General features: G+C 45.2%; 1 protein-coding gene across 1 annotated transcript in view; it reads left to right on the plus strand.

The window, feature by feature from the left end:
* Positions 1–22947, plus strand: part of LOC108507403 — a 34005-nt gene that overhangs the window by 1276 nt on the left and 9782 nt on the right. The window contains exons 2-3 of the mRNA XM_017835337.1: positions 7838–7940; positions 15144–15217. Coding sequence (XP_017690826.1) covers positions 7838–7940; positions 15144–15217 — 177 coding nt within the window. The remainder of the gene's footprint in view (positions 1–7837; positions 7941–15143; positions 15218–22947) is intronic.

Raw genomic sequence — 22947 nt, forward strand, 5'->3', positions numbered from 1 at the left:
TGTTCTAGTTAAAGGGGTTTGATTTTTTTTTCCCCTCCTTGCAGCCTACCCTAGTAAATGCCCTTTGTAGATGCTGTTAAGCCTGTTCACATTAGATAGAAGTTGCTGAAAGACCCCATACTGAAGATTCATGTATTGAAAAAGCAGTCCTATTGCATTAGTGCATCTTGTGTTGGGTGACTTACTCTGACCAGGGATTCCTTTTGTAAGAGAATTTGCAGCAGATTGGTGAAACTAGCAAAGACCTTGGACTTGAATTGGACTGAGGGGGTAGTTCTTCTTTAGGGTCTTTTCTGATATTTTTAATCATAGAATGCTTACATTTGAAACCAAATGTTGACTTACTTTGGAAGTATTGGCAAGAATTGAGCAGGGACATGTTTGATTTTTTCTTTTGAGATAAGTCAGATATAATGCCTGTGTAATAGGTAGAGCTTCAGTCCTAAGAGTATATTTCTCTGGACAACTTGTGGCCCTGCTTCCTTGCTCTGACTGTCCTGGTGGGGAGAGGAAATCAAGGCAGGCTCTGTTTGGCAGTGGGGATCAGTGCCATATGGCAGTGCCATGGCTGACCTCCATCTCCAGTGGCATGTAGCAGAGACCTGGAACAGCTGTGCTTTTTAATCTCAATTGATGTAATTTCTCTGTTACTGTTCCAAGCTTGCTCTTCATAGATGAGTTTCGCTATGACAGAGGGTTACAGAAGTGAGACATCCTGGGGAGGAGGGGAAGAGATGATGTAAAGTCATGAGAACAGGGCTGGGACTGTTTCATGTTGTATACTTATAAGGGAAAATGAGTTGGAACTGGCCCGTTGGCTCACTCTGTTTCAAGAGGTCTTTTTGGAAACCCTGCAGTGGGTTGAGAAGGTATATAACTGGTTAAAGAAACTTCAGTGAGGACAGGAACTCCTTCACCAGCAGAGTAAGAGAAATCTCTCTCACTTTTCCTGTCTCATGAGAAAAGTGCTTGCTCTGGGAAGGGCACTCACCAAGGACCATGATGACTTTTTGAATGATTGCATTCCCCAAAAGACAAAATAGCATATAGCCTAGTGAGGCATAAACACAGTGGCTGTGGTGCTTTGCGGAAGCTCGAGGCAGGAGCTGTACGCCAAGATGCACAGACAAGTTTGTGGTTATGGTGGTACCAGCCTGCCTTGGCATAGGCTCCACAGACTCCTCGTGCTGTAGCAGCACTGGCACTGGGAGCTCCAGCCCTGCACTGAGAGCTGCCTGCTTGGGATTAGCAGTACATATGTCGTGGTTTGGGAACCACTGCTGCATGTAAATTGTGTGCTGCTGTTTGCGCAGGGGAAAGGGAGTCTGGTTTTCCAGCCCTGTGCTGCTCCCTCATTTGACAGCCCTCTCCTCACATGTCTGTGACCTTAAGCATCACCCCTGTTTGCAGCCCTGCAGTTCCCTCAGCGAGGGCTTGCAACAGGGTCCTCTCACGGCTGCTGCATAGCTGTTGTCTTGGTGCCTGAAATGAGGGGAAGCTTCCTGTTTTGGGAAGGGCAGGAGGAAATTTTGGTTCTATTTACAAGGTCCCTTTCCATCATCCCACCCTTTTGATGGGATAGGGACCTGAGCAGAGGTGAGGAAGTTGTGCCTTGTGGCTTATTGCCACACTGACAGTAACCCTCCCACTGCTTACTGTGTGCTGCACACCCGTGTTATGGCCAGCTGTTATGGTGTATGAGTGAGCAAGGCTAAAGGCTTCCTGCGGTGAGACTTACCCCTTTGTCCTCACCTTTCAGTGCACTACAAGGTTGTTACAAAGACAGACGTGAATACTGTGAATTGCTACAGCATTGTGGAGAGGAAGGGGTTCTTTACTAGCTCTTCTGCCTTTCAACACTGAACAAGCTTTGTCCTTTTTTCCTAGTGTTAGTGCTATAAATAAGCTAGGCTGAAAGCTCAAGCTGTATGTTTGGATGAACCAATCTTGAAAGATGAATTCTCCTCCCTTTTTTAAGGTAAATGGTATTTGCAATCAGCCTGAAACTTCCCCCTCCTCACCCCAAAAAAATCCATCCCCTAGCCGTAGGGGACCCTGAGAAATTTCAGCAGTCCTGTAGCTGATGGTGACTGCTTTGGCTCCAGGCAGAAACACTGGTGTGAAAGTGCAGTTCACAAGTGTCTGTCCAGTGAATGATCGCTTCAAAATCCAGCGTGGTCAATATAAAAAGTCACCCATAGACTCCATTTTTGTATGAGGCCCTGCATCAACAGAAACCCCAGATCAATACATCTGCCTCACTGACTAGCATTTGCTAGAATCACATTTGAGAGGGTGACTACTTGCTTACTTTATACGCCTCAGCTATTTGAACTCCCCCTCCTGTCCTCCAAGCTACTGACTCATTTCCTCCTCTAAAACCTTCCTTTTTTAGCCTTTCGCTCTGAAGTATTTGGTGGCTGTTTTGAGCTGCGTGCTCCATACCTTACTTAGGCAAACTCCTACATGACAGCCCTGCAAGCCTTGCTTTTGTACCATGGAAATCGTTTGTTTTTCCCTAATAGTTCTAAGGGGCAGTCTTAGCTACTGACTGTGTTCTTTGGCAAATTGCTTCTTTGCTGTTTGAAATCAGGGAGGCAGACAATCGGCAAAGCAGCTGGTGAGCTGAGGCTGCCTCTACTTATGCTAATTACTGTTGTCTCCCTCTTAGCCCCCGCTTTCCCCATCGGGCTGCATCCACCTGCTGTTTTTCAAACATTTCTACCCTGATCTTGCAGTTCGAGCAGGGATCGCAGAGACTTCTCTTAGGCTGGACAACCACCCCATGACTGCAAAGCACCCAGATGGCAGGATCAGGCCCTGACTCTATGTGCTGTCTCATGCAGCAAAAGAAACAGGTGGTGTCTCCCTGTGTGAGGCCTGGCATGGTGGTAGCCCAGAGCTTTGGTCATGGCTGATTGATGGTACTGTAACCACACTAGCTGTGTGTGCTTGAAATGTAGTCCCTTTTTCACATGACTTATGGAATATTGGTTCTGTACTTTTGGCGTCACAAGGATCAGCAAAGATAATTTTAGACAGGAACAGAAAGTTTCTGTAAACCTTACATTCGTAGCTATTTCACTGGCAGAAACAAAGCCACAAGGAGCCTTATCGCTGTGCATTGCTAAAACATTCAGTTTAGTAGGTGCATTGGAGTAAATATTTAAAGGGAAATTTTGGGAGAGAAGAAGAACCTAAAGGTGATTTCCAGAAAGTGCTGTGATGCTCCATTCCTTTTCTGAGGAGGCAGTGAGGTGCAGCAGACAGCACGCAGGAACTGAGAGCCCAGTGTCTGGTCCAATGCTCTGTCCTAGCCCGTGGAGTGAAACTGGGCAAGCTGCTTTTCCCCTTTACAATAGATATCTGGTTTTCAAGCGTTAACTTTGTTCCTGCCTTTTCTATATTGCAATTTGAGATTTAGTGCAGATCAGAGTTAGATGTTGTTTATAAATACTTGCTGTTTTTACAGTAATGAAAAGGCTGTCCTAAATTGCTACAGATGAATGCCAGAACTCATATTCCTTTTAATTTGCTGTCAACTTCCACAATTGCTGCAGGTTGCAATCCTTTTAATTTCCATATGGTAAAAACTGCAGGCTATGAACAACTGGACCAAAATCTGACCCTGCTTGCTGTTGGGTTAATTTTCATCAGAAAGCAGCTCTCATCAGAACCTTTCTGGATTGAGTGTGATGGGGAAGGTAGCCCAATGCTTCATCATCCCTGGGGCGTTTTTTCCACTAGAAGAACAAAGGAGGAAATAAAACAAGAAGGCAGCTCAGGAATGGAACAGCTCTATGTTAATTTAAGTATGCAAGAATGTCATCAAGCTACTCGCCTACCTGGCTTGTCTATTTATTTATCTTTTTTTTTTCCCCTTTGATTTTGTTGCCACTAAAGGGCCTGTCTGAAATACTTTGTATGGTGAGAATGAAATGCATCCTGCCCCAGAATCAGCTTAAGGACTCGTTGCTGCTCAGCTCTCCCCTAAATTGTCAAAACAGGCAATGTGCAAAACTTAAAATTATATGTTTTCCCTGCATACATGTGAACTGGATCTTAAACCCTGTCAGTCTGAGAAGGGAGGCTCATGTTGAGCACAGAGGCCTTGAACTTGTCTTAACCAGTGGGTAAAGCTTTAGGCAGCATCTCTGGCTGCATTACCTAAAAGCTTTGCAGCATTCACTGTGATTATGCTCCTGAGCTTTTGCTGTGAGACAGGGCTGCAGCCCCTCTTATAGATGAGGAGGGCTGAGCTGAGAGAGGCTGCACAACTCTCCCAGCCTTGGGCAGGAAATCTGTGGTAAGTCCAATGAAGCCTTTGCTACCCTTACGGGTAACACCCTAACCTTCAGGCCATCTCTTTTCTGCACTTGTAAGATGATAATGCTGCTACATCAAATGTGCAATGGCTGCAGAAATTTCTAGGAGAATAAGCATTTTTGGCTTATATGGGCTTTGTTCCAGGTGAGGAGGTGTTTGCTGATGCCATTAGCAATTGCTATCTGCAATGCTATTAATAATTATTTTATTTCCTGACTAAATTAACCCCTATTCCTCTCACGCTGTGACCTAGACAGAAGGTTGTTGTAGCAGTTTGATTTTCTTAGACAGAGTTTGCACTTAGCTGCATCAGAATAACAAAGAAACCTTTTGAATGTGCGTTGGTCCTGCAGGATGGCAGTTCTGGCTTGGGAACTGCAGGCCTGTTTGTGTTTGTCAGGGCTGCGGCCACTTACTGAACCTGTCTAGGTTTGGCACTGTGGAATGGGGGAAAGTTGGCTCTTGTTACTGGGGTGGTTAAAATTGGAAGTTCATTACAAGGAGGGCTTCTGAGGGTAAGATTAGATGGCATGTGAATTAGCCCTATCCCATGTGTCACCAAACATGCAAGGTACAGGCACAGACTGGAAAATCCCCACCCTAATCTGCTTACTGTCTAACCATAAGAAACACATGGGGTAATGTAAAAGGAAGAAATGAGACCATGATTAGGATGTTCATCAACAGAAGCCTTATAGCTGTGGAGGATTTGCTAGAGGATAGCGAAGGCCCATCAAAACTGTCAGAAGATAATGAAGTAGCATTGAATGTGATTTCTGGGAATGCAGTGGTGTGTGAGGGGAGTGCTATGAGAATTTAGGGTGGTTACTGCAGGCCTGAGTTGCAGAGGCAGGTATAGAGAGGTAAGCACTTGTTTCCAAAGCACACAGCCCTGGCCATTGTGATGCTGGAAGAAGCCGCAGCACTGCCAATGCCTGTGGAGCACAACTGGGGCAGGCTGCAGGACAAATCTGCCCACAGCCTGGGATTGGGTGGGTCTAAGCTGGATGTGCCAGCAGTGCACAGCCAGAGATTGGGTGGGTCTAAGCTGGATATACCAGGTAGGTACAAGGGAGAGCAAGCATACTAGGTTTGTTTGCCTTCCAATATATCAGGTAGTCTAAAAAAGGGCATTGCTTTCCTGATGAATCTGCCTCACACATAAATGGACAACACTCCTTGCCACTTCTGCCACTTGGACTGTGCAAGGTGAGGTGTAGGAGTAGAAGGACATTGCAGAGACAAACTGGAAAAAAAGAGGGTCTCACTGTGTTTCCTGCAAGTGTGCAGGCAGACAGCACACAGGTATGTATGGGAGCCTCTGACAGCATCCCTGACCTCTCTCCTGTGTCTGTTGTGGGTGCCATCATCCTGCAGGATGTGGTCTTTGTGCATAGATCATGAATGGAGTCGAGTGGCTTGATAGCTATAGCTCTGCCACCTGGGCTGACATCTGGGCCATGGTGAGCTATGTGTACGTGCTGTGGTTGGTCTTATCCAGGGACGTGGCTATGGGGAAGTCTCCACTGAAAAACTGGGTAGTGTGAGTGGAACATTCCTTTCCCACCCCCCTCTTTAGACCTGTTCTCTGTGTCTGAATCTGTATTGGTGGCCTGTGCTTGGCATGCTGGCTCTTTTCTGGCATGCTGAGTGGAGAAAGGCTGGCTGGTGTGGTAGGATGAACCAGTTTGGTGAGCCTGCGTATTTCCAGTCTTCAGCAACCACTGATCTCTTTCTGAGCATTTGCATTGCTTGAGTGGCACAGCTCAGTTCTCCTGATGGGTTGTCACCCAACACGCTGTATGTGGATGCTGGCAAGAAGCATGACTGCAGCTGCATCTCTAAAGGAGGCCAGGAAGCACAGGTTGCCAGTCACAGAATATGCTGAGTTGGAAGGGACCCACAGGGATCATCAAGTCCAATCCTTCGCCCTGCACAGGGGCATTCCCAAGAGTCACACCATGTGCCTGAGAGTATTGTCCAAACACTTCTTGAACTCTGTCAGGCTTGGTGCTGTGACCACTTCCCTGGGGAGCCTGTTCCAGCACCCAACCACCCTCTAGGTGAAGACTTTTTTTCTGATATCCAACCTAAACCTCCCCTGACATAAATTCAGGCCATTCCCTTGGGTCCTGTCACTGGTCACCACAGAGAAGAGATCAGTGCCTGCCCTTCCTTTTCTCCTCATGAGGAAGTTGTAACTGCAATGAGGTCTCCCCTCAGTCTCCTTCAGGCTGAACAGACCAAGTGACCTCAGCCGCTCTTCACACGGCTTCCTCTCAAGGCCCTTCACCATCTTCGTTGCCCTCCTTTGGACTCTCTCTAATAATATCTTTCTTATATTGCAGTGACCAAAACTGCACACAACTCATGGACAGTGCTTCCCCTGTCAGATTGCCCATCACAGAAGTCTTACTCCCAAGATACAATGCTTTGCTGTTGCTGTGCTCAAAAAGGTACTTCTGACCTTCACTCCAGCTCCAGGGGCCTCAGCTGTGGGCAGGCAGTTAATTTACCCTCCTCTCCTGGATCCCAACTGACTCAGTCCCAGATTCAGCCTCACAGTGGCTCAGGGTGGAGGTAGCCCTGCAGCTGTGAGATGCCCCGCGGGGGAGGCCAGGCCCTGGGGTAGAGCAAGGCTGCCGTTGCCCTCTCCTTGCAGTTTGAGGACATGCCCATCGAACGCAGGTGGAGGAGGGAGCAGAGGGCTGTTGTCCCCTGCCAGACCAGCTGCCTGCTGGTGACTGAAGACACGGCTCCATCTGGTGGCGTGAAAGGAATTTGTCTGCATGTCTGTTGGAGAGCAGCCCTGACTTTCTCAGACAGATGCAAACTAGTAGTCTCCAACTATTTTTTTCTCCCTTTTTTTGTTTTTTCCTCTTCTAAGGCCTTAGGCCCCTCTGTGGCTTTGCCTACCTGCCTGATGTTCTTGTTTCTCCCCAGCTGCTGCGATTACTTCTTACAGAGAAGCTTAAGCTGACAAATGTGTCCAGCTCTGGGTCATTCCTGGAGCATGGTACAATTTCTCAGACTGGGAAGAAGCATTACAGAGCTGCAGAGGGCATTGCCGAAGGACAGATTCTCTGCTATGGCCTGAGATGTGACAGCTCTGCTCCCATTAGACATGTCCTGGATCAAATCAGAGATCTGTCTAGCCTGATATCTTCTTCCTGGCAGGACATGCCTGGGGAAGGATGGACAAAGTCAGCTGACAGAATCTAGTGTGCAGGCAGGAATGTCTTGAGTTTGGCACTGTGCCTCTATTTTTAATAACCTTCCGTGGATTTCATCCTTTCTGATTTTGACTCATCACCATCTGAGCCCATGAAGACTCCTGGTGTTGCTCCACCTTCTGGAGTTGCAGCTGGATGGAAGACCTCTGCCCTGGGCTAGGAGGTATAAACAGCTGTCCAAGGTTGCATGGACACAGTTCATCTGCATGCTAGAGCTGTAAGTCAGAGCACTTGCCAGAAAAGATTGGTGATATTTCACTGTTGCCTCTCTTTTCCAGGTCCCTTGGAAGGGCCAGAGATGCCAGATGTATCCGGACTGTGAATCTGCTGTTCTTGAGGCAGAGAGGAGCAGTGGCACACAACTGAGAACCAGGTGTCAAGGTGGGCCTTAAGGGGAAACCTTGTACATGAGCTCTCTGTATGACATGGAGTGGTTTGGGTCCTCCAGATCCCACGAGACTCCAAACTGTTTGAGGGCTATGGGACACTTAATCTTGACTGTTGCCTAAGAAGGCAGTGCCAAAAATCAGGTAGGGAAAAGTGGAGGCCTCTTATTTTGTGAAAATCATGGCAGTCCAAGCTCTTTTTCACCCAAATTCCATTCTTTTTTTGGCTGGGTTTTGCTTCTGTTTTGGCATTTTGTGAAACCTGGATGGTGAGGATTGAGGCGTTTCTCCCCTGGGCTGGCAGATTACACAGATGCTAGCATTTCTCCAAGCAGACCAATTTAATGCATTTCCCTTTGATTTTGCTGTTGGCTTCTCACGAGACATCCCATCAGCTTTCCTGTTGTCTCATTAGGATCTCAGATTCCCATAGCAGTACTGTCCCCCGTTTTCTTTGAGCTGGAGCCACAGCAGGCCCTAAAAAAACACTTATCTGGCTGTTTGCTGTGGATTATGTCATTAATCAAATACAGGTACCTCCTGGCCTCTGAATGTGTGTCCCAGCACAGCTTGCATGCCTGGGCTGGAGAAAGGGATGCAGGGTCATGAGCAAGAGCTTGTGAACTAGGAGTTGTGCCGGGCTTTGAAACAGGCACCCCTGCACTAGAAATCACGGTGTCCATTGTTTAGGTCTGACTACTCTCAGTGCCCTAGGAGAGGGCAGCATGGGACTGTTTTCCTGTTACCTCTTGAGACTTCCACATGAGCAGAGAAAAGTATGGGGCCACTGAAAGTCCATCTTTGCAGATTCACATTTTGCCACCAGAGAGCTCCCATTCTCTACACCAAGGGTAAGGAAATAGACCAACATGGCAAAAAAGTCCCTCAGTCTCCACTACATCCCAGCCTCTGTAGTATTGACTGGACTCTGGTGCTTGCTCTGCCTTAAAAAAAAAAATATTTTTTTAGTGCTTGGATGAGTTTTGCCCCTTCATTGCAGGCTTCTTAGAAGAAGGAGAACATTGAGGCTGGGAATATTGATGCTGCCTAATGAGAGAAAACACAGTGAGCAGGTGGAAAGCTGATAGCAGCAGTGCATTTTTTCTCACTCTGGTGATTTTGGACAGTCTTGCTGATAGAATAGCAGGACTTGAGAGGGTCTGCCTGCAGCACACTCCCGCTGGTAGTTGACCTACAGAAGAATGTAGCACTTGTGCTTCTGGAAAGAGTGTTGGCACATCCAGTAAGTTTAGTTTTGTGCTAATTTGGGTTTGTAATCACCAGTGATACCACTTTTTCTGTTTGATTGCAGGGTTGAAGCATTTACTCCCCCAGACAATGTAATTCTGGCCTTTTCCATCCATTCTCCTCCCTTCCAATGCCTAGTTCCTTTCCTGCTCTTACCTGGCATTTTTGCAAACACATATTTCATTCTCCCATATTTCTGCTTTGCTGACGAGAAAAGTCTTTCACACCTGGAGGAAAAGATAATTGGTATAGTTCATTCAATATGTGAAACTCATAACTGAAAAATTAGTAGTCTGAACACTATCGTGAGTTTGGAAAAATGACTGCATTCCATTTTTTGAAGCTGATGTGATTGATGTCTTGCTTTCTGTCATGGGTTTACTTGTTCTAAAAAACCAAACGAGAATTTTTCTTTTCCGTGCTGCATGTGGGGGAGGGATGTTGAATGGAGAGGACAGTTTTCTGCCTTGGGTGATTATCTACACAAAGGAGCTGGCTGGCAGAACTACATTCCAGCCTGATAGCCCTCTCTGGGGCTGGGTGTGGGGTGGGGAGTTTTTCTCCCGTCCTCTCCTTGGAAAGCAGCGCTTCACTTTGTGCCTTAAGGGGAGCAAGGTGTGTTGAAAAAGCTTGGAGGCCGTTTTGCTCTCGACCTGGTCATCTGTCTGTTCTCCGGCCTCGGTTTGTCTACGGTCTGCTCTCTTGCCAGCCGAATCTGCTCAGATTTCATCGTAGAGTTTGTGCCCACCGACGAACAAAGGGGGAGTCCTGTCTACAGTCAGCCGCAGACAGCGTGAGTTTAGTGGGAAAGAAACTGCCTTTCTTTCCCCTTTCTTCCCCTTCCCCTCCTTGGTGGGGGCGGAGATTTCCATTTCGGCTTCTCCCGTGATCCGGGGCCCCCCGCGTGGCGACCACCAGTGGTCCAACAGCGCCCCCTGCCAACCGTGATTAGAATTGCGCAAGAGGATAGAAGTATCAGACTGTCTCCTTTTTGAAGGGGACTTTTTGGGTACAGGATTATTGCTTAGTTGTTTTTGTGTTCTGTTACTGTTTTTGCCAATATACATATATCCTTTAATAAAGGGTTGTTATTTCTTCCTTTTTCCATACTTCCTGGGTTGGAACCTCTTAATTTTGGCTTTGCAGTTGCTGAGAGAGAAGAGTTTGGTCTACCTCATAACTCATCCTCCTTAGCAAAACACTCCAGTCTCTTTAAACTGAGACACTTTCCTTCTGCGTCTTTCCTCCCAGCCCGTTAACCATGCTGAGAGCGTGAGGAAGCCCTGGCTCACCTGGAGCCTGTGAGACATTGGCCAAGGAGCAGTGGCCACCCCCATGGCATCTTGGCAGAGATGAATCAGCAAACTAATGCCCTCAGCTCCTGGCTCCAGCAGAGTTTGAAGGGCCCATCCTTGCAACTGCTCTCAATTTGCTCCATCTCCTCCATTTTTGTTTAGACACCCCTTTTCTGTGGTGCCCTGTGCCTGACAGAAATCTGAAAGGAACTGAGGCCTGAGGAGAATAAAGCACTAGAATTCACAACAGTCACAGCTCATCAGATCTACTCTCCCTTGTCCTGTGTTAGAGCCTCTTCAACAAAGGAGCTGTCTACCAACAGTAGCAAACGTACCTCAAAAAAGCAGCAGTAGCTGTATATTTACAACAGCCCTTTCCTGTAGAGCCTCCAACCAGTGGATGTAAGCTGTGTGACTATGCCCCAAAGACTGGCTCCTTCCTCTCCTTGCCTTGCTGGCTGGAGATGATGAGTGAGGGCCACACTTGACTGTAGCCAAGAGGAAATACACAGCTCAGTGCTGTGGGAATTTTTATTGCAACTTATTGTGCTCTGCAAATTGTCTGGTGCAAACCTCGGCTTGTTTTTCTCTGTTCCTTTTGCTTCTTGCTTGGAGTCCTGCAGGTTGTCTTGGGAGGTGGGTTGCCTGCAAGTTTCATTATGCTGACCACTGATGGGCAGTCATAATGCAGGGGAAGTGGGGCTAGAGGTAATCAGAAAAGCTAGGTTAGTCTAGAAAGTGTGATCTTCGAGGGAAGATGGAGGGAACTGGAAGGCTGTTTAATTCAAGGAAGAGAGGACTTCAGAGGTTATAACAATCTCCAAAAATCTGTGAAGTCAGCTGTGGAAGAATAATGTGTTCTTGTGTTCATGTTAGCTCTTACTATTAGATTATAGCAAGGGACATCAGAGTTTGAAATCAGAAAAATATTTCCAAGGATGAGGATAGCAAACCAGAAAACCAAATTCCTTAGTAAAGAAATTAGTGTCCTTTCTTAGAGATTCTTAAAAAGCAGCATCAAAAATGGTGTAACTCTTATCCGTGTCCTCAGCTGGTCTGTCAGAGCAAAGGACGTTCTCAGCAAATATTCCTGTAGTATACAAAGAGAAGAGTTGAAGCACACCTCAAGAGACTCGCCAGGCAAGTTTTTTCTCCAGGAAATCAAGGACACAGCTCTGGCACTTTTCAGTTTGACATGGCTTCCTTCTGCTTTTGGTTGGAGTTAGCTGTCTGGAAATACTATCCTAATCTTGGAGACAAGCCTGTTCTGCAACACAGAATCTGGTTGCAGATTCACCCTTTTCTGGTCACGACCATCTCTGGCTGCACAGGGCAGTAGCATTACATCAAGCATGATCTCCCCAAGCTAGAAATAGAAAATTGTAGCAGTCCTAAGTACAGCTTGGCCATGTATGTCCCTGTTTGAAATAAGAGACTGCAGCAGCTCTAGGGAGTTTGTAGGAGGCCCACAGGGTATTGTTTTTTTCTTGGGAGTGCTGAGTTAGGCAGGATTGTCAAGCAAGGCAGAAGCTTTGTGCTGTCTGACATGCTGTGAGCTCCATCTTGCTGAAAAGCAAACCAGTTGAACTGAACAGCCACCTCAGAGAGAGACATCATCTGCAAAACACTCCCCTCTTGGTGAGCTCCCTGTTCTGGGTGCAGAACCTGATTCTCACTCCAGCATGCGGGAATTTTAAGTGGAGTATGAACTCATGCTGGTGCCAAATGAAGTGTCCTCTCTTTCTCCTGAACCATGTAAGGGATCTTTAACATTAATGAATTGTCTTCACTGCTGCAGCAGCTGTGAAATGAGTTCCACTTTTAGCTGAAACAGGCTGCATTTTGACTGAAGAATTTTTCCTCTCCAGATTTTCACTAGAAATTTATATTTAAAGAATGTATATCTTGTATATCATTGACCATCAGAACAGCTTCTTAGCCTGAAGGAATCCTGATTTGCAACACAACTGTGTCACAGGACCAAAACTCTGGGTGGAGAAGGCATGTCCTGGAAAGTTGTTTAACCTGTGAGGGTGCATCAAAGCAGCAAGACTCCTGCAATAGTAAACCTAGCGCAGGTCAGGGGAAATGTTTCAAGTCAGGGTGAATTTGGGGACATATATTGGAAGACCAGCATATGCTGGCATGAATCTGTGTGTGAATATCCAGAGGCAAAAAAGGCAGGGCTCTTCTAGAGTGGAAGAACTCGCTTCATCATTTATTTACACACTCTAACACTTGCATTTTCACGAGGCTTAGATATCTCATGTATTTGCCAGAACAAACACAGGAGGGGACTCTTCTAAGCTCTTGATAGAATAATTAAGGAGCTTCATGTCTACTTGTGATTTTCCACTTTTTTGAGTTTACTTTGAAATGTGAACATAAAATCTGGCACTATGTGAATTTGTGATGGTCTTGGGAGCACTGCTTCTCCATAAAACAATGTCTTGATCCTATCCAAGCACAGATGTTTGTCTGTGACAGCTGTAGTATCAATGATATATGCTTGTTGTTGAGCTATCCAAGTCATGCTTTAATGGAAATTCTTTAAAGAAGTTGCAAATAGTTCATTTTAGTAGACTGATTCAGCAAACGTTGCGTAAACTCTTTGGAATAGTGTCTGAATTACACAAATAAGAGAGTTATGTGTGAAGGTGAAATGGAAAGCAGTATTTTTTTATGGCATGTTGCAGTGGCTACCAAGCCTTATGGTTTTGTCAGCAGTCTCAGGATGTTGTATATAGTTTTTTCTTAAAATCCCAGCTGCTGGAAGGAAGATATTGAATAAGAAACTCCATTTTATCATTTTAAAAAAGTAAGTTTCTAACCTTCATGGTTGCATAGAAAAGTATGAAAACATGAGCTGATTGTTCCAGATAGGATGTTGAAATCAAAACCAAACACAATGGAAACCTTGTTCATAGCTTTATACTCCAGACAGCAAGTAAACAGGCTTAGATTGGCTTAGAAATTTTGCAGTTTGGAAATGTATCAATGTCTGACTTTTGGGATCTGACTGCTGGCATGATGGCACATGTGATTTTGGAATCAGAATTTAGCCTCTTTTGTTATACCAGGTTGACAAATTTATAAATTAATAAAATGTAAATATTTCTGCCAAATAAAAGAGTTTTAAAAAATATTTCTCTGGTGAGAACACTTTTTCAAAACTTTCTTCAACATTGCTCGAGTCCCATTTTGTCTCTTGTTTTGTTTCTCAACTAATTTTGTTCTGCTCTAATTTGAGAATTCCATCTTGAATCTCTTTTGGTTCATGCTTCTCGACTTTAATATTTCTGTCTGGAGATTTCCATTTGGTTAGGTTTTGATGTTGACCTCAGATTTGGTGTTATCTTCCCTTCCTCATTTTGGCTTTTTCATCCTGTTCTTTGCTTTTCAGCTTTGTTTTGAGCTAGTGCTGTAAAATTCCACCTTGGGTGATGGGTGATGTTCTACCTGGACATTGCCTTTTGTCATCTCAGTGCATGATGTTTCCAAGTGGCTCAGTGCAGATACTCAAAGTCACATTCGAGCTCATCTTCTTGTGACTGGGGAAGTTGTTGGCTTGTTTTGTTTTTCCAGAGGATCTGAATGAATTTTTCGTGAAAGACATGCACGATACAGGAATTCATGGAGACAGAATTCCAATTCTCCAAGCAGAACTAGCCCTGAGGGTCTGTAGTGGCCAACTTCATGGCTGCACTGTTAGCGAAGTTGTTGGGTGCTGTGAGAGAAATTGGAAGATGAAAAACAAAGAGCTCCTTCTCTCTCCTATACCCCATTGTGTGACATGGTAATGGTGACTGTGTAACTTCATCCATGCTGCAGCCTTCAGATAAGCTTGTTCTTGCGTTCTGCTTCTGGAGCTCATAGGCAAATTGAAGCTCAGAGTTTGCCTTAGCCCAAACTGTGGCACCTTCTGAAAGCTGGAAGACAGATGTCTAAACACACTTTCTGTGGGCCTAAGATCTTGTTCTTAGGAGGTGGAAGAATTGGGCAGAGTCCATCCACAGCAGTGAGCCTGAACTTAGTCCCTACATCATGAATATTTAGAGGTCAAGCTACCAGCCAGCAAATGAGAAGAGAAACCCTGTTGTATCCCAGGCCTTAAGGCTGCCCTTTGTCTTGCAGAAGAGTTCCCTTTCCTGCCTCTAGGCTATGTTGAGAACTGTATTCCACATTTGCAGAATGAAAATAAACAGCCTGCAAAACCCTGGTTATTGCAGTCTGAAGGGACAGCAGTGGGATGAGTATGACCTACACAGGAAGCTCACGGCAGGAATATTTTGTTGGGGAAGTCCTGGTCCAGGGAAAGTCAGGAACCAGCATACAGCACTGTTCCAGGCTGTCAGCCCATCTGAAGAGGATCCTGATGTATATATGACAGCTGTGGGTGCATGAATCAAAGAAAGGCTTGATGGTGTGAAGTTAGTTTGTTTCTGTACAGACCAACTGCAGGTGAAATTGTTTCTTTGGAGGCAGTACAACCAGCGGCTCTTATCCAAAGGGAGTCATCTTCTCTAAACCTGTCCTGCACTGTTTTGGAAAGGGTATAGTTTTTGTCCTAGACTGTGGGAGGCAGATTGTTTTTAGGGGAGAAACCACAAGTTAGTACTTCCATACAGGACTGAATTCTGCAACTGTCCCTACAGGCTGCCGTCTCTCAGCTTCTCCTATAGCGAGGCTCCCAGTATATAGGACCATTTCTTCCCTGGGGAAATTTCACGTAAGTGAAATTATTTTTAACCTGGACTTTACATTGTTTAGGATATACAAAGTACTATCCCTAGTGTGATTTTTCTTTTCCAGATGTTTTTTGTTACTTTGTTACTTCACAGAGTAAGATCTGCAGCTCTGAGCATCAAATATATGAGACAGAAGTGTCTTAATCATAGTCAGGCTTGGTAGATTTATTTGTCAGAGTCCTTGTCTTCAGAGCCTAAGGATTTGTATCTATCATCTTGTAGCTTATCATGTAGTAGAACCCTGGCTGTCCAGGGCTTTGAGGTCACGTGGATAATTAGCAGTCAAGCTCTTACATTCCATCTAATTCATGTCTTTCCCAGTATTATTAACCTCATATGGCCCTGTTTATGCTGGATGCAAGGCAAGGGCCAATCCATACATTAAGCAATGTACGTCAGGCTCCCGGAAGGTAGGGGCAGGGGTAGCTTTACTCCCATTTTAAACCAACATTCCTTTGACCCATACCTCAAAGCATGAACTGACTTACCTGTGTTTGCCAGCCTTTAATAAGTGGTGTGTACACACATTTCAGAGGAACCTGTTGGGTGGTACATAGCGATTAGAAGCACTTGAGCAGGCAGTTAGAGAAAGAAAAAGTTAGAAGTGGCATGGCCAGATCTATAAAGATACTGTGGCACTGCTGGTCTCCAGAGCAACTAGTTACCCCTTTTCAAAGCACTAATTTCCATATTGCTACTTAAAATTCCTGACTGGGAACTTTGTAGAAAGCATGACCTTAGAATGGGGCTGGTGGGACTCAGCATTCTTGCTGGAGCAAGATGCAGTAACAGAATGAGTGAAAAATGTCAGTTTTTATTTTTCATTACAGGCTTTCTCAGCCTCTCCTCAAACTCCAAAGTGTGTTGGAGTTTGACCATCAAAGCCCAAATCCATGAGCTGTAGTAGATCTGAGAGAAGTAGTTCCTGACAGATGTGATGCCTTTGGTCTTTATTTCTCCTTCCTTCTCCTCACCCAGCTGGGGTGTCATTGCAAGGTGACTCTGATGTTTCTCACCAGTGCTCTTGATATTTGCCAGTAATCACTGTGCCTGGTTGCTGGGTATGTTTGGGATTGGCTTGATGGAAGACTCTTACCTGAGTAATGTCTCCTGAGTAATGTCTCCTGTGAGATATTTGTTCCCTGTATGGAGTTTGGTTTTTCCTTTTTTTTTTTTTAAAAAAAAAACAAACAGGTTTGCTGTGTAAGAGCATGCAGGAAATTTGTATTTTGGCCTTATTCTGTAATATTTGCTTGAAATTGGCTAGTCCTGTAAATATTCTTGAAAGTATCAACAGAGAGCTCAAAGTTCTGTTGTACAGTGTAGTAACACAATTTTTAAGCATTGGATATAAGTGATCTACTAAAATGTCTAGTTTCTTGTTAGAATATGAGTAGGACAGAGCAGATAAAATACAACTCCTAGTTATCAGAGGTGGAAGAGACCCTGACTGTCCATTTTGTCCATTTCCCTGCCAGCATACAGGATTAGCCTAAGTAAAACTTAATAATAGCTGTTTATCCAGTGTCATGAATTCTATCCCCTCTCCTGGCAAATTCCACATCTGAACAGAATAAACTAGATGTGCCTATTCCTGCAATGGTTGTTGAAATCTGGATCCAGTGTTTCATTGCATGCTGAAAGGCATGAATTCATTCCAGAATAAACCCAGCATGTATCTACTTTACTTGTGTGCATGTTTGTGCTTCAGACTCTTGTATGAGTGCCTTAGGGTGCTGCTGCCTTCCTCTCTCTGTGTTACCAGATGTTTTGGGTTTGTGAACAGTTGTTTTTTGGGGTACTGTATCTCTGTCCTAATGAGCTGAGAGAAAATTTGTCTGACTTGGGTGTTGAGGAACACACTAGTGCAAATAGCTGATGTGCAGCTGAGGTGCGAGCTGCAGATTATGTCTGGGGTGGGGGGAAATGGCTGGAGCCCTTGGCAAGGGGCCATGACCTGGCACTGACCCTTTCCCTGACAAAGGGCTTGGGGGGGGGTAGCTGGTCACCCAGAGACTCTGCAGGAGCCAGTGAACAGCGAGAGACCCCAGACTAAATATCACCACTGGAATGGATGCACAGACTGTAAGGGTACAATATCCAAGGAATTCCTTTGTTGGGGGTCCCTCCCTGGGTGGCACCAGCTCGAGGTGTTTTGGTGTTAAAGGAACCAGTTGTGTGGGACTCTGCTATGGAAAACCTGGGGCTGAGCTGATGAGGGTGGTGTGTGGTAAGTGGGGCACTGCTGCGAAGGTGCTTTGGTCCCAGCAGTGAAAATCTGGGATGGTAAGAATTTGATTGTCAGAGTGGTCCTGAATGATCAGACAGGAAGGTTTCCTTAACACTGGGAATCTGATAAGAGCTGCAGAATATTTTTTGAGAGTTACTGAATGGTTTGGTAGGGTGTTTTTACTGCAAAGATGCTCTAGTGAAAAGTAATGATGTATCTTCCCAGTATAATGCTGGGAAAATTTACATCTATGTCTCCATTCCTTGCCTGGATTGCTTTTTGAAGCCCTAGTTTGCCAGTTTTGTGCTGTGAAAAAGGAGAGAAGGTTAACCCTCTGCTTCCTAAGGCTAGGAGGTGCCTTCCTGTATACACGTGGCTTAGGTTCTTCGTGATGGCTCCACCACCCTTCCTTCCACCTGTCCCCTGCAACCCCTCAGCTGTCTACAAGCTCCTCTTCAGTTCATTAAGCTTAGAGGTTGCCCCTGTACTTCCTGGGCCCAAGAAGTGAGTCCTAACCAGTAGGCTTTGTGCATTGGAAGTTTCAGGCTTTTGAAGCTGGGTGTTGACTTTGTCCTGGGGACAGCAGATGGGGACTAATTTTGACACTGAAACATCAGGAGGCTGATGATCTGGCAAACTGCATTTTTGGATTGCTATAGATCTGGAGACTATGTCACCTGGTGTGAAGAGTTGTGCCTGGATTTCTGCCATAGGATAATCATGTGGGTCCTATGTTCCCTAGTTTTCCAATAGGTGTCAAGAAGACACTTGGAAAACACTGGCCTTGGCACAGCTGCAGACAGAACCGTGGTTGTGGGGGTTTGCAAGCAATGTGACCTCATCCGTGACCCCAGATGCCTTTACAGAATCTGGCATATCCCTGTACTATCTCCCCTTCTCTGCCTGGTTCATCTTGACTCCTCTGTACTTGGCATTAGGGATACTGTGTTGCAAAAATATGTCAATGGACAACATTTCTGCACTTCCTCGTAGTAATGCCCCAAGTCAGGGTGTGGCTGGTTACCAGACCTGGTTTGTGTTTATTGCTGCAGATCCAGTGCTTGCTTTGAGCCTTGGTTGATGCCGCACTCTCCACTGTGGACTTGCAGCTCCATATAAATAAGAGGCCTGCCTGGGATTGTCTGTGGAGTGGGCTTCCTCTGCCTTATCCCAGCTAAGGGAGTGTGCTGAGCTTGGCTGAGCCACAGGGCTTACATGTTATACTGTAAGTGGCGGCTTGCAACAGCTAGGAGGATTGTCTGATTGCTAGGGTGGGCAAGAAGGGAAAGAAGGGAATTTCCTGCCCATGCTGTGAATTTTAGAGGAAAGATACATATGTGGGTTTGGGGGAAGAAAGGATGACAGACTTCCATTCAGCGGCACTTGGGCGGTGGAGTTCCAAGGAGTGTTCCCTTGTTATGCAGTCAGAGGAAGAGTAGGATTGATGCCCCAGCACCGGGGTAAACAGATTTAAGGCAGGGACTGAAGTGGGAGGTTGGCCAGTGTGTTTTCATGGCGAGGGAAAGGGGGAAAGGAGGGACTTGCCAGCTTATGTGGAGTATGTGTACCTGCAAACAGATGTGAGGTGTCTGCAAAGTTTTATAGACTGGACTGGTCCTATAGGCTTCACAGAGAAGCCAAAGAGTAAAAGAAATTAAATATATGTGTGGTTCTGTGCACACCCTTGCATCTTTTTGTTTACTGAAAGGGCAGTGCTCCTACATATGAAGCACAGAGCTTGTGCTAGGTATTACTTTGTTTGAGGGGCTTAGCAGGTTTTGCTGTCTGTCATAAGGATGGTGGCTGGATTTGGACTATGTTCTTGAAGGGCCTTATCATCCTTTGCAAGGTAACGCTTCAGAATACTTTAGGCCCCCTTGGAAGTTACCACTGTTGGTGTCTGTGCTTTTTGGTGTCATTTTGCTGGATAATTACTGGCACTGCCTGCTTCTGAGCATTCAATATATACAGCTACAATTTAATTTTTCCCTCTGAAAACTTCCGCTGGGAGAATTGGTGTGGTTGGGCAGGTGTTTAAGCTGTGTCGATCTTCATGGGATGCATTCTCTACAAAATAGGCAAAACTGTAATTGCAGCTAAAGCCTCTTATTTCTTCTGTTTAATTGTGTATGGCTGGTAGCAAGGATGTCAATGAAAAAACAGCAAAGTTTTTTTAAAATTGGTATTAATGAGAATAGACACATGGGAAGAGATACATGAGCACTGCTTCCAGCCTAAAAGCAGCAGCTGCAGAAACAAACACTATTTCTTTATCAAGACTGTGGTACGTCCAAGAGGAAAAAATGCATGAGGCTGGGATTCAGTGGTTGGGTTCCAGGTCTCAGCCCTGCTAATGGTTGCCTGAGAGCCCTACGTAAATGAATTTCTTTCTTCCTGGCCTGGGACTCTTCTGTGGTCCTGAGACAAACTGTTTGCTTACTTCTACTTGGGTTTTTTCTTTCCAGAATCTCTAATCTCAACTGTTTGGTGACTGCATGACTCCTAAACTAGCAGGACACTTTTGCCATTCAAATTCAGCAGCGTGGGCTTCACAACAGAGGATGGCTTGTTGAGGGGACTGGTTGGGCTGTTCTCTTGAGCATGGGTAAGAGGGTTTTAGAGAAAGTGCCTTTCATGTGGGGTCAGGATCAGAGAGGACTGCAGAGGCCTCTTCTGCAGTGGGATCTCCCTCCCTTGCTGACACAGGCTTTGACTCACCCCAGCAATGAGTCACACATGGTGACTAAGCTGGTTAAGCCCAGGCAAAGAAGGGAAAACAGCAAGGGATCAGCGATGGAGGAATCTCTGGACCTGCCTGATCCCCAGGCTGGAGTCAGAAGGGGAGCAAAACAGGGGCAGCTTAGAGGTCTCTCATGATTCTTTGGCCACTTTCTCAGCCTCCTGTGTTCTGTGGATTCCCTGCAAACCCAGCTTCTGCCTCATGCAAAGGGCTGTGATTTCCCTGGTATTGCTTCTCTCACAATGAAAACCCTTGTGCTCTTTCTTCCCCATATCCTCTGCTAGGGAATGTCCAGTTGCACAGACACTATGTCTTAAGGAGACTGATTCACTGATCATCCACATCATTTCACCTGCCCTTGACATGATGTTCCCTCACCCACTTGGCTATGCAAACCCCCTTAGAAGGGCCCCACTGTTGTTCATGATGAAGCAGATGGGGTTTCTAAGCAGCTTAAGTTGTCTCTTTAAGGACTTGTAGAGGCAGATGTTAGAGCCCTTGAGTTTCAGGCAGCTGAGGTATTGTGTAGATGTTCTCTGCATGTTTTCTGCTATAAATTCTATCACTGTCTGCAACCTTCTTTTTCTCTCCTAAAGCACCTGCAAACTAGCATTCATAATAGGAAAGGTAAGACTATTTTTGTTTCCCCAGTGATCCTGGAAACTAGGGCCCTAGCAGGTGCCTTCATCTGGCTGTAGGGAGAGAGCAGGTGGTTTTCACCTGAATTAGAACAGCCTTTAATCTTGTTCAAGGCTGTGTAAGTGAAGGGGTGAATTATATCCAAACCTGAGACTGCTGAGGTGTCCTTGAAATACTGGACCCTTTTACAGCCAAAATCCTTTGGGGTGGGGGACGCTTGCATTTCTGACATTATTAAAGTGGACATTGTTAATTACATGTGAGGTTGGATTACTGCATGGCATGCAGTGAGTTCTTAACGTTAATTAATCAGAAGTAGATGAAATACACCTTTTTCTTTATTAACAATGACCTCATAGAGGGACTTTCCCCTGTGGTTGAAAGGAAATATGCTGAGGGAAGAAATAAATAAATAATAATGTGATTAAATGAGATGTATTAAGGCATGGATTCCATCTCTCTCTCCTGATTCTGGGCCTTGATTCAAATCTCATTCAATGTACTCAGCTACGTTCTGTGTTATTGGACAATAGCCTTGGTTGTGCTGGTTTTACAAGCCGTCGGTTGTACTAGAAGTTCAATTGATAGCCATATTGACAGCTCCTCAAATTCACACTTTACTTCTTCAGGAAGAATCTGAGTTTCAAGATAGATGCAGAAAGATCATTCAGGAAAGATCTTCACCCAGCATACGCTGACTTCAGTCCTGTGAACTGCAAATGATTTCTGGTATTGTGGCACTTAAGCGCTGAACTCCTTGCAAATGCACCAGCATAGAAGCAAGCAGCTCTTACCATGCAGAGCTTCAACTTATTGTATAGCAAGAAGTGGACACAGTGGCAATCAGTTGAAAAACACGGTTTTAATGCACTATCTTCCTGTCCACTGCTCTAGTTTCTCATCAAACCAAAATTTTATTCTGGAATTTGAAGGAAAAAGACAAGGTAGCTTTGTGAGTGGTTTAGATGAATAGTTTTGGAGGAAAATAGAATTTTGTCACGGAAGGCCAGCAAAGGGTTCAGGAGACATGTCCTCATATTTTACAGTAAGGATAGCTAAGATATTATTCCTGACTGCTGTTTGCATCAAGAAAGCATTACCCCATGTAATGACAGAGTGACAGCTATGTGGTTGCCTGTGTGTTTTCAAGTTCAGAATTGAAATGCTGGCCTGTAAACCCTCCAGGCTTCTTCCTTTGTACCCATTCGGCACAGTGGGACTTCTGCTTTGCTCAGCACAGCAGGACTTCTAGGTAGATAAAGCTCCTTGATGCTGAAGTGGCTGTGGCATACTTGTAATGACTGCCTCAAGGCATGCTTAGCTGCTGTCTGTTTTCCTAGTGAAGTGCAGCCATGGTAATCAGGCCTTTTTGTTGAGTGATTTCCTACTAGGCAAAAAACTGATCGGCTAGGGTCCTGGAGTTTAACTGTAAGTATCTAAGAGCCCAATGGAATACTTAAACCTGACACAAAATTATTCAGAATAACTGGAAAGAAAATACCAAGTGTCAATGTATTTTATTAATTCCACATCCAGCTGCCCAACTTCTCTTTATTCTGTCCTCTCTGATTTTCAGATCCCTAGCACTAGAAAAGAGGAAGGGTTGAATGCACAATGCCAATGCATTTTCCAAGTGAGACTGCCTACCTGATTAAAGAGTAACGCTCAAAGAGCTGACAGGCATTTTGACCTTTAAAAATCTCTCAAGAATACAGGATCATGCATAATTTCTATTCCCCTTGCTGCTCTCACTCAGGTAGTGCTTTGTTTATTGGAGAGGTGTGTCTGTGTGTGTTCATATGGGCATGGTTTTATTAGTTTACTCAGTCCAGTAAGAAATGTATCTTGCATAATAAATATCTCTAAGTATTACATGTTGCTGCTGGGCTGGTGCAGTGATGTATCATCACAGCCTTGCTAACCCTTAAGGATTTTGTTTCCCTTCAGACATCTCACAATAATTTGCAGGTTCCAGCCCTTGGGATTCACATGAACATATGCAAACCGTGCTATTTGTTACACTGCGTTTGGTGCTGGCTGCTGGTTTGACAGAGGAAAACTGGGAAATCTAACCCTGCTTTATGACTGATGTATTTTAAAAG

This window comes from Lepidothrix coronata, unplaced genomic scaffold (assembly GCF_001604755.1).
Source record: "Lepidothrix coronata isolate B3197 unplaced genomic scaffold, Lepidothrix_coronata-1.0 Scaffold255, whole genome shotgun sequence".
Lineage (NCBI taxonomy): Eukaryota > Metazoa > Chordata > Aves > Passeriformes > Pipridae > Lepidothrix > Lepidothrix coronata.